This window comes from Schistocerca serialis, chromosome 3 (genome assembly GCF_023864345.2).
Source record: "Schistocerca serialis cubense isolate TAMUIC-IGC-003099 chromosome 3, iqSchSeri2.2, whole genome shotgun sequence".
In the NCBI taxonomy this organism is placed as follows: Eukaryota; Metazoa; Arthropoda; class Insecta; order Orthoptera; family Acrididae; genus Schistocerca; species Schistocerca serialis.
Genome location: NC_064640.1, coordinates 729,268,603 through 729,280,904, shown reverse-complemented (window position 1 = coordinate 729,280,904; position 12,302 = coordinate 729,268,603). Strand labels below are relative to the sequence as shown.

General features: G+C 39.7%; 1 protein-coding gene across 1 annotated transcript in view; it reads left to right on the top strand.

Annotated features, from left to right (window-relative positions):
• The window catches only part of LOC126471163 (uncharacterized), a 253,999-nt gene that overhangs the window by 148,466 nt on the left and 93,231 nt on the right, over positions 1-12,302 (top strand). The window contains 1 exon segment of the mRNA XM_050099266.1: positions 4,693-4,806. Coding sequence (XP_049955223.1) covers positions 4,693-4,806 — 114 coding nt within the window.

Here is a 12,302-nt window from a genome sequence, read left to right as displayed (position 1 = left end):
TTAAAAAATTGTATTTCTGACAGCAATGGCTGAAATGCAATTATTGTAGTTTAGTAGACTCAGAAAATACAATTTAATGTCCTGTAAAAGTTTCATGTCAATGGCTACAGTAGTTTCTGAAATACAGGGGAAGCCAAGTCACTAAATTTAACATTGTCGGGATAGGGCGTTCGAACTCCCTTAAATGCTATATCGCAGTTGTCGAAAAACCTAATTAGAATATGATGACTCTTGCATGTCACTATCATTGCATGTACATCTTTGTTACGTGACATAGTTGCTAAGCTGTGTCCCTCACTGAGTGAAGTGTTGCTGCTGTGCACATTCCACTATGAAGTGTTGTCTGAATCCTTGTACCACCATTCGCTGTTGTTGCTTCTGCTAGGCCAACACTGTGTGTTCTGTGTGTACTCACACCAGCGTTGGCTGCTGCTGCACCACTCCTGATTGCCTTCTGGGATTGCTGCTTTAACTTCAGGCATCGTCTGTATGCAGCGGCTTGTTCCAGTTTCTTCTGTCTTCTCTTGGCATCACCTGTCTGGTGGTCTCGTTCCAGCTTCTTCTTCTTCTTCTTCTTCTTCTTCTTCTTCTTCTTCTCTGTTGCTCTTCCCTCCATGCCACTAGCCAGCATACTGATTGTTCAAGTAAAGAAAAGGACCCCCAGAACTGTTTCATATTTTTGCTTGACATTTGGCTGAGTGGGTTCAGTTACAAAAGGGAGGGCGACCCATTCCATTAATATGTAGCATGCTGTTGCCGAATAAGAAAACAGCAAACAATCCTTCCTAATCAGTGACAAACCCTGCACCTTAAAGTAATCTACACTCCTGGAAATGGAAAAAAGAACACATTGACACCGGTGTGTCAGACCCACCATACTTGCTCCGGACACTGCAAGAGGGCTGTACAAGCAATGATCACACGCACGGCACAGCGGATACACCAGGAACCGCGGTGTTGGCCGTCGAATGGCGCTAGCTGCGCAGCATTTGTGCATCGCCGCCGTCAGTGTCAGCCAGTTTGCCGTGGCATACGGAGCTCCATCGTAGTCTTTAACACTGGTAGCATGCCACGACAGCGTGGACGTGAACCGTATGTGCAGTTGACGGACTTTGAGCGAGGGCGTATAGTGGGCATGCGGGAGGCCGGGTGGACGTACCGCCGAATTGCTCAACACGTGGGGCGTGAGGTCTCCACAGTACATCGATGTTGTCGCCAGTGGTCGGCGGAAGGTGCACGTGCCCGTCGACCTGGGACCGGACCGCAGCGACGCACGGATGCACGCCAAGACCGTAGGATCCTACGCAGTGCCGTAGGGGACTGCACCGCCACTTCCCAGCAAATTAGGGACACTGTTGCTCGTGGGGTATCGGCGAGGACCATTCGCAACCGTCTCCATGAAGCTGGGCTACGGTCCCGCACACCGTTAGGCCGTCTTCCGCTCACGCCCCAACATCGTGCAGCCCGCCTCCAGTGGTGTCGCGACAGGCGTGAATGGAGGGACGAATGGAGACGTGTCGTCTTCAGCGATGAGAGTCTCTTCTGCCTTGGTGCCAATGATGGTCGTATGCGTGTTTGGCGCCGTGCAGGTGAGCGCCACAATCAGGACTGCATACGACCGAGGCACACAGGGCCAACACCCGGCATCATGGTGTGGGGAGCGATCTCCTACACTGGCCGTACACCACTGGTGATCGTCGAGGGGACACTGAATAGTGTACGGTACATCCAAACCGTCATCGAACCCATCGTTCTACCATTCCTAGACCGGCAAGGGAACTTGCTGTTCCAACAGGACAATGCACGTCCGCATGTATCCCGTGCCACCCAACGTGCTCTAGAAGGTGTAAGTCAACTACCCTGGCCAGCAATATCTCCGGATCTGTCCCCCATTGAGCATGTTTGGGACTGGATGAAGCGTCGTCTCACGCGGTCTGCACGTCCAGCACGAACGCTGGTCCAACTGAGGCGCCAGGTGGAAATGGCATGGCAAGCCGTTCCACAGGACTACATCCAGCATCTCTACGATCGTCTCCATGGGAGAATAGCAGCCTGCATTGCTGCGAAAGGTGGATATACACTGTACTAGTGCCGACATTGTGCATGCTCTGTTGCCTGTGTCTATGTGCCTGTGGTTCTGTCAGTGTGATCATGTGATGTATCTGACCCCAGGAATGTGTCAATAAAGTTTCCCCTTCCTGGGACAATGAATTCACGGTGTTCTTATTTCAATTTCCAGGAGTGTATATATGTTGCGTCCAGCAAATGGTCTCTATGCTGATTGACATTATGCAGAGGTAGATCTGTTCAGTTAGCAGTCTATGGCTACGGCTAATCAAATATTTTGAAAATTATGGCACTCTGTTGAGGAAATATGAACATATGGAGGCAATACTCGAGAACAATGTTTACTGTACTGACCTTTGTACAGTTTGTAAATTTCCCAAGTAGAAGCAACATGCTAAGTATGGAGGAGCGGCACCAGAACTTATTCTAAGTCCAGACCTGAGGCCTGATTTAACATGGGATCCATCTGTTATGATTGTACGCAACTGACAAACTCTCCTGGATGATGTGTGGCCTCCTTTAGCCCTTGTGGCTGTGGCCACGTCCACATGCTCAGCCGGACAGAGCAGCATGGTCTCACGGGATGTCGCATGTTAAATTCGGCCCCAACCAGCTGGCACCCTTGTGGTGGAATTTGCTATGTATTCTGCAAGCATAAATTGCTCAGTCTGGCTGCTGCCATTGCTTTTTAGTCAGTGTATTGTCCTCATATGCAACATCACAGAAAAGATAAATCTAACTTAACTTGTAGCAGAAGCTATGACCAGTGTTGTTTAGGTTGCAAAATTCATTCTTCTTATTGAGTACCTTACCAGGGGTGAAACAAAATCTGGTGAATACCACAGAAATCTCACAATTGTTGGAAAAATTTGGAAAAAGAAGGTGTCTGAATAAATGAAAATGGATACAAATGAAAAAAATAAAAACAACATTCTTTAGGACAAGGCGCCTGCTTACAAAGCCTCATTGATAATGGAATAAACGGAGGAACTGGTGGTACAAATTGTCTCCCTCCCTCTGTTTTTGGGGAAGGTGACTGTTACACATTACCATTATTTTTTGTATCTATTATTTTTGCAATTTTTGAAAGATCTGGTAGTTTTTTTTTTTTTTAGATTTGTACTATATACAATGACTTTATAAAGTTGAAGCTGTCTATGACCTTTGCCATTATCGTACTATGTCATTGTAGTAAATCAGTATCAGTAATGGGTTCATGAAATTTTTCCAGTAGTTTTCTACATGTACTTCTATGACATTAGAGGGAACAGAAAAGGGCTCTGCTGTTACATTTGTCTCTCTCTCTCATATACACTACTTGATATCTCCACCCTCACTTCACCTTTAGTGTGTCTCACCCTTCTGTCCTCTTCCCTACCCCCATCTCAGCCCCCTGCCACTGTGTGTGTGTGTGTTTGTGTGTGTGTGTGTGTGTGTGTGTGTGTGTGTGTGTTTCTTTCTTCCTCTCTGTCCTCGCCCCCACTATTCTTAATTTGAATCAAGGTGAAAGGAGAGATTCTGTTTTCCTCCGCTATCATTAACGCTTGCTTACGTATGTGCCTACTAGTCCTTATAATCAATCTGTGTTTCTGTTTGTTTTTTTTCTGCTTGGATATAAGATGACCATAGGCAATGTAAGTAAGCTGGTTACTATAGCTGAATTCAATTCTTTTTTAGTTTTTACTATGATGGAAGGTTTTGAGAAACTATTTGACTTCATGTTTGATCTTCAACCACATTTGCATAATCAGAGGCATCTTCTTGCTGAAAAGTTTTGTATGTTTTATATTTCTTGTACATTCTGTTTTAGCAAAGTAGTAAACTCGTGACAAATCTGTGTTACTACAGTCATAATTCGATATCATATGCTGATGTGTAAATGAAGCCTACACAAATGTTTGGTAATATTTCTGTTCAATAAAAATCCTGGCTAATTAAAAATTTTCCAAGGCCTGCAATGTTATACAAGTGCCCTCTTCACATACATGCACACACACAGTAAGAAACATACAGTAGAACAATCTGAGTCTGCTGCTGTGGTCCATTTGTTCTCGCTACCTTCCTCATGATTTGATCCGTTCATATAATTTTATGCTAGTTCACTGACATTGTTGCAACTAGGCATTTGAATCCATAATGAAATATATCAATGGCCAGCTGATCATGGCAATGTACATTACACTGTTGCATGCATCATTAATATTTCATCTTAGCTAAGGTGCCCAAGGTTGTGTATCAGAAATTTAGTGTATTATTATATTATTTTCCCTAGTTTTAATTAGAAGAGAATTTTATAACTTAAATTCACTAATTTTGTTTATACTGCAATAAATATTTGGACATACTCACCAAATATGAAAAAGTGTACTACCCAATCTAGCATCAGTCTGTCTGCTTTCGGAACTCATTAAACATGGACTTATAAAAACAACTCTCAGCAACATGGTTCTTGTTTGAGTTGTCCTCACCTTGCCTTCCTCCTTTGCTGTTCTCTCTGGTATCTTGTACGGAATGGATAAATTTGCTCATTTACCCAAGTTGCTGCGTGCTTTGAATAATTCCATTTTTTCTGTTATTAAGATGAACACTGATAGGAAGATTCTGGAAAATAATTGTTGTTCACAGCTCGGCCAGGAAAGAAAGCTGCAGACTCATCTGGCATGTCCACAAGTGTTATAACATCTCCAGAAAGATTGGGCAGAACAAGGAGTCGGATGTCAAATGTATCTCAGTCCCAACGTAAGTATCTTCAGTTCGTTCTTTCTATTAATTTTCTTCAGTTTCTCTCATTTTATTACTATTAATATATTTGTCATTGTGTGTGTGTGTGTGTGTGTGTGTGTGTGTGTGTGTGTGTGTGTGTGTGTGGTGTTGTTGTTGATGATGATGATCATGCAATTCTTGGTATGAGAGAGACCCAAAATCTCATTAAAAGTCAAGGCATATAATAAAACAAATTTTAATAGACGTTAACTGTAAAGTAGTGGGTATATATTTCTGTAACAAGTAAGGTTTTATTTTCTGAAGTTGTTGCTTATCATAGATCAAATTTTTATGGTGGAGCCAGGATGGAAGTAATTTATAGAATTTAATATTTGTTAATACTTAGCTTCAGCTGAAACAAGAATGCATTTAAGGATTGTGTTCAAGTTTGTAAGTATAGTAAATGAAACAACAGAGAAAAGATAGCCTTGTAAATGGTAGACAGTTGGTCAAATGAGTTTTAAGGTAACTGTGATAATTACAAGTTCGTATGAGAAAATATGAAACTGTAATGTTGCCGTTCCTGTTCTTAGTACATACCCTGTAAAAGTGTAGTTAATAAATAATGTAAATATTGCTCCAGTATACGAGTAATATGGGCAGGGGTCACTTCCTTCCAATAAAGTGAAGGCTTGTAACTGGGATTTCAGTTCTGGCTACGTAGCACAGTTCTCTGTGTACCTTAAGTGGCAGATTTTTAGGGCAGTCATTGTAGGCAACATTTTTGCATCAACATTGTTCAGTGTTGTCAGAACAGCTGATAAAATTTGATATCAATTGTAAGATTCACACAGATCCCATTAAGAAAATGGGAAGGTGGACCTCAGCAATTACAACTCAAATTAGTGTATTAAGTATCTATGATCTCGTGCAGTGATGACTTTATAGCCACCCCAGTGTTCATGTTGTAATATTCCAGCCAAGTCAGTATGCAGCAGAGTTGATCATTGATCAAAGTAAGTGCATTGTAGGTGTAAGTGTTCACCATTTGTGCACTACTTAATTATCATTGGGAGAAAAAATTACAAACAAACTGTGTTTTGTGTATCTTTATCTTTTGCTTCTGCCTGTTGTCTGAGGTTGGGTTTGGTATGGTTAAATTAGATTACATGTACTTTTCATTCCAATAGAGCCGTAGTGAGGAGATCCACAAGGATGTAGAACATGTCGGAAAACAAAAATACACAGTAAATATTTACAAAGAACAACAGGTATGCTAATGTACCTTTCACAGATCCCAAGTGAAATGGTCCTCATGGATGTGGTATAAGCAAAAAAATCATGAACATATTTTCATTTAAAATGCAATAACAAACTTGTCACTAAATTTATACAGGAGTCAGGTTGTATGTAATACTTAACATTATTTGAGATTATTAGTAACATATACATGTCAGTTAGTTCTACTGAAAAATTCATCAGTGGAGTAGAAGAAGTTGGCTGCCAATAGATCCTTGAGGCTCATCTTAAACTGAACTTTATTCATAATTAAACTTTTAACTATCATCTGCATACTGACTTGCCATTTCGAAATGTTACTGATGAAAGGTCATTGATATCCACAAGGAAAAATAAGGGATCTAAGATGGAATTTGGTGTGACAGCACGTGTAATTAATTCCCAGTTGAATGATAGCTAATAGCTTAATACAATCTCTTTCCTACTGACATCCTTTGTGTCCTGTCCGGGTAGAATTTGAACCATTTTGCAACATTTCCTTTTGACCATAATATTCTAATTTACTGAAAAGAATGTTGTGATTTACAGAGTCAAATGCCTTTGACTGATCACAAAATATGCCAGTAGCCTGTAATTTATTGTCTAATGAATTATATACATTCTTGCTGTGTGTGTAGATAGGCTTCTCAATATCAGAACTCATTAGAAATCTGAACTGTGACTTTGACAAATGTTATTTGTTGTAGGATGGTTAAGAACCCAATTTTATATTAACTTTTCTAAAAATTTTACGAATCCTGGTAAAAGAGAAATAAGATGCAAATTTATCTGTATTTCTTTATCTCCTTTCTGAAACAAGAGCTTAACTTCAGAATATTTCAACCACTCAGGAAATGTTCTGCTGAACAGTAACTTAACAGTTACTAAAATCAGAAGCACACTGTTTAATTAACTTTGTAAATATTTTATCATAACTGTGAGATTTTTTATTTTTAATGGTTTTATGGTGGACCTTACTTATGTAGGTGTAATAAGGATCATATTAATATTCTTCTCTTCTATCACTCCAGGGTTGGACATACGACCTGTTCCAGTCTCACTATCATTGCCCCATCCGATTTGGGAAATGTTTTTGGTGACATATGAAGTACACGTTCTCTCCATTTTTCTGTGTATAGGATTGCATTTTGGGTTATTGGTTGAATCCTAATTCTTTCCTTATTACTTGATTTCTAATGTTGGCTTTCCCAGTGTAGCCTTTACTGAAGTTATTTGTAAAGACTGGACTGAGATATTCCATGGTAGCGTATTCTGAACATGACAACCCTTCTTTTCAGTAACGTTTATGAAATCCTTGTTAAAAAGTTGTGCAACGCTGCACACATCTTGTTACTTGTGTATAATTTGCTATTAATGCTATCTGCTCCTCTTCACCTCTCATCCTAGCAGTCTCCTCCTATCTTTTTCTCATAATGCATTTTGTTTCACGGTTGTATTACTATCTTTAATATTTTGCAGCATGTCTTGTAATGAACTATAGCATCAGCATCAGAGCTGTTTTTCCGATTGACGGGTATAGTTTCCTTTTTGTTGTACAAGGCACCTTTATTCCTTGAGTAAACCTTATGTTCTTTGTAGACTTATGTTTAATCTGTACTAGTTTTCGGGGAACACAGATATCAAATAGGGTCAGGACATTATTAATAAAGTGTTGCATTTTTTAATACCTGCCTTAAGCACTGTATACATCACACCAGTTCATGTCTTTGAGGAGTTTCCTAAAATAATCAGTTTCTGGCTGACTGGCTACCCTGTTGAACTCAGATTTAGTGGATTTTATATCCTGTTCAGTAGTAACATTTAACAAACGGAACTGCATGTCATGGTCTGAGAGGCCTTTGACTATTGATTTTGTAACATAATTTTGTTAATTAGACCTTCGTATAAAGATGTAATCAAGGGTTATTTTGAAGCAGTAAGCTACCCTAGTTGGGAAGTTTAAAGTAGGAATTAAGTTGATTGATGTTACTGACTAATAAATTCTTACTGAAAGAGTATTTAAGAAAATCTACATTAAAGTCCCCAAAAACCACTAATGTTAGTGACTAATAAATTCTTACTAGAAGAGTTTTTAAGAAAGTCTAAGTTTAAATCCATGAAAACCACCATTTTCTCCTCTCTCTCTCTCTCTCTCTCTCTCCCCCCCCCCCCCCCCCCCCCCCCCCCCCCCCCCCCCCCCCCCCCCCGTTTGGTTAAATAGGCCAACAAAACTTCACGTTTAATAGCCCAGGAGAGCTTCATGGGGCAATTGAAACATATTTCATCATCTTCTTCTTCATTTGTTTACATCAAATCACCTGTTTGTAGCACAGCTTCTACAGACAGCTCAGACAAAATGACAGATGTTTTCAGACAAGTGGCATATACTTCAAGTAATCGGTTAATCAGACTGATTGGCGTAGTTCCTTTACAGATTGAAAGTGAAACAAAGATTCACTGAACTGGCCAATGAAACCCACTTACTCACTGAATTGGTGCGCAGTAGCTGTATTTTTAGTCTCACCTTTCCCACATTTCTCTGCCAGGGAGCTGGTTGGTTGTGTTGCCCTCATCATTTCATCATTCATGACTGGCTAGAGTGGACTGTGTAAAAATTCTGATTTTTTATGGGGGCTGATGACCGCACAGTTGAGTGCCCTGCAAAGCGATCACCACGATGACAACCACCACCACCACCACCTTTCCCACAAGAATTTTCTTGAAATGAAAACTTTTTAATTTTAACATTAATTTTGACAAAGTGAGACCTGAGAATTAGGGTTACAAATATATAGTATTGGCAATTAAAATCTTGTTCAATTTTACAAAAGAATATTCAGGAACGTGAAAGTCTTTATTATCAGCAACTATTCAAAGACATTATTTTTGGAACAAAATTGAGAAAAGGTGTTTTCAGTTGAGGTATGTCAAGGCTAATACGAATAACTTTCACCTGTGTAGAAATTTTAGGTAGTACATATTTTGTATGTATCGTAACTTGGTCATATTTTGTTAAATAAACATTTTTTAATAAAATTAACTAGACTGTTACATTCAGGAGAATGGTAGCTAAATACTGAATAATATAATTTATTGACAGTATGTGGAACATATTGATTAACCATTACAATTTAATACACAATAGAAAAAAATGTAAAGTGTTGTTTGGATTATTAGTTCCTCCTTTTTATTTTAATTACTTACTTATTGTAAAATAAATGATGTGGTGACAAACTTTTATTACTCTATGTTAAGCATAAGTGTTACACTTGACTATATCTCAGAAAGAAACACTTTTATTAGTTACAGCCCATGCTGGATGGAATAATTACTTATATGTGGTCACAATAGTTCAGATATAAACATGGGTATTGACTAAAAAAGTAATGGAAATTTACATACCCCCATTTACATACATTTCTGTATGCAGAAGGAGCTGAGTTCCATTCTTCAATTGTCCTAAACCACATAAGACAAATGCTGGGATGGTTCCTTTGAAAGGATATGGCCAGTTTCATTTCCCTCCATACTCCATCTGAGCTTGTGCTTTGTCTCTAATTGGCAACCCTAATCTTCCTTCCCTATTTCCCATATCTCATTACTCTTCCACCTTACCCTTTAGAGTTCATTCCTGTTAGTAGTGCTTGCATCCTCTATGGCATGGAATGTCTCACAAAGAAATTTTTGAGCAGCTGAAGACTGTGTACTCTGTGAGTGGTTACACAGATACATACTCTTCTGCCCTACAACTTATAATGACAGTGGAACTACGAGGGCGGTTCAGAAAGTAACCTCCGATTGGTCACAGTGGGGGTTGTGGGGGGAGTAGCGACGCCATCTGTGCGTTCACGCACTCAACAGGTCAGTCGGCATCAAGCCGTGGTCGAGTCAACGTCGCATATGCGCTAGTTTAGTTTTTGTGGCAGTTTGAAATGTGTGCTGCAATAGAAAACCCCGCCAAATGTGAAGTGCGTGCTGTCATAAGGTTTTTTACAGCCAAAGGATATTCTGCAGCAGCTATTCATCGTGAGCTTTGTGCCGTGTACGGACCAAGAGTTATGAGTGAAGGAGTTGTCCGTGAATGGGTACGTTTATTTAAAAGTGGACGAGAAAACGTTCATGATGAAGAGAGGAGTGGTAGACCATCATTGGTGACTGACGAACTCGTTCAGACAGTTGATGCAAAAGTTCGTGAAAATCGACGTTTCTCAATGTCGGAGTTGTCTACTGGTTTTCCACAGATTTCTAAGACTCTCTTGTACGAGATAGTGACAGCAAGATTGGGTTACCGCAAGTTCTGTGCATGATGGGTGCCCAAAATTCTTACCGACCACCACAAAACTCAGAGAATGGCCTCTGCATTAGACTTTCTGTCACGTTATGAGGACGAAGGAGAACCATTGTTAAACAGAATCGTGACCGGTGACAAAACCTGGATTAAGTACGTGAACCCTGAGACAAAGAACAATCAAAGATGTGGGCACATTCAAATTCGCCTACCAAACCAAGAAAAGCCTCGCAAGATTTTTCTGCCAGAAAACTGATGGCAATGGTGTTTTGGGATGCCAAAGGGGTGTTGTTGGTTGAATTCATGGAACGTGGTACGACCATTAATCAAGACGTGTACTGTGAAACAATAAAAAAGTTACGACAGGCTATACAGAACAAACGCCGTGGTATGCTGACTTCCAGTATTGTTTTTTTGCACGATAACGCCCGTCCTCACTCTGCTCGCAGAACAACGGCCCTTCCTGAGTCCTTCAAGTGGGACGTTATCAACCATCCACCTTACAGCCCAGACCTGGCGCCAAGTGATTATCACCTCTTCATGCATTTGAAGAAATGGCTTGGGTCACAGCAGTTTGATGACGACGAAGAGCTCAAAGATGCGGTCACAGGCTGGCTCCAGGCACAAGCGGGTGATTTTTATGCAGAAGGAATTTCAAAGCTTGAGAAGAGATACGATAAGTGCCTCAATCGCTATGGAGACTATGTAGAAAAATAGTGCAAAGATGTAGTTGTAAGATGTATATATTAAAATATTTTTATTTAACTTGGTGTATTTTTTTAAATCAACCGGAGGTTACTTTCTGAACGGCCCTCGTAGAAGAACCTGAGAAGACCACAGCTAATGTGTGTCTTCCACATGATAGTGTATTATCTGGAAAAAAATCAAGTGAGTCCTGCAGAAACACCGAATTAAGCATTTTCTACAGACTATAAAGACACGACAGTTACGTGTGACCCTTATTACACACTTCTGAGCAGCAAATACTTATTTCATCAATGATGAGTCATGACAAAGTTTGTTGCTGTAAGACATCAGTGAATGAAAATAGGAAAAGTAAGTCAACTTTTTGACATTTTCAACCCAAAAATCTAAAAATTAATTAATTGTGACTGTGGTTTCAACTGTAACAAGGTCTGGGAACTCGCACTTTGCTGTAAAGAGCTATCGTTCAACAACAACAAAATGACTTATGATGCAGCCAGGGTTTCAATGAAATACATTATGTATTGATAATTTTCGTGGCTGTAAACCTTGGATGGTGCAGTAACCAGCATACTAAAAACCATGGGAAACAAGTGGAAGGGGCCATGGATATAAAAGCTATTGTTAGTCTGTCAGCAGTCATTTCATCAGCATATTTGATGATGGGGCAGCTGAGTGTGTGCCTGTGAATTATTCTTGCAAGTTTTACATTCATTGAGACTTTAGTTCAGGCACAAGTACATTTCTCTAGCTGATAAAGTATAATGTAAAATTGTTCTTGTTATGTAGTCATCACTGTAGCCCACACTTTACAAGACCTATCTCTGATTGGATGACAAGCAGGCAACAGTATATGAAGTTATGAGGTGGTTGTGCAGTTTTCCAAGATAAATGGTCTACTCAATAACATTACCGATTTTCGTGCCATGTTAGATACAAGAAAGCACCTTCAGAGTGAGTTTTCATTTAGGGAATAATTGTGAAATCATTTTTACAAACATGAAAACATATATTTGATCTAATATTTCCTAAACCAAATGAAATAGACTTTCATCAACATTCATTGATCGATAAATACAGTTTATTTTCCATAGAAAACATTGTCATTTAGTTGATGTTGAGGATAACATTTTACAAGTAAACATACAGAATGGTATGTTGGACACTACAAGGCATCAAGAGTTGCAGTGTCTGGTGCACTTGCATGTAGACTTCTTTCTTATGAGACTCTACAGTAACAATCATAAAAAACCTAGATGTT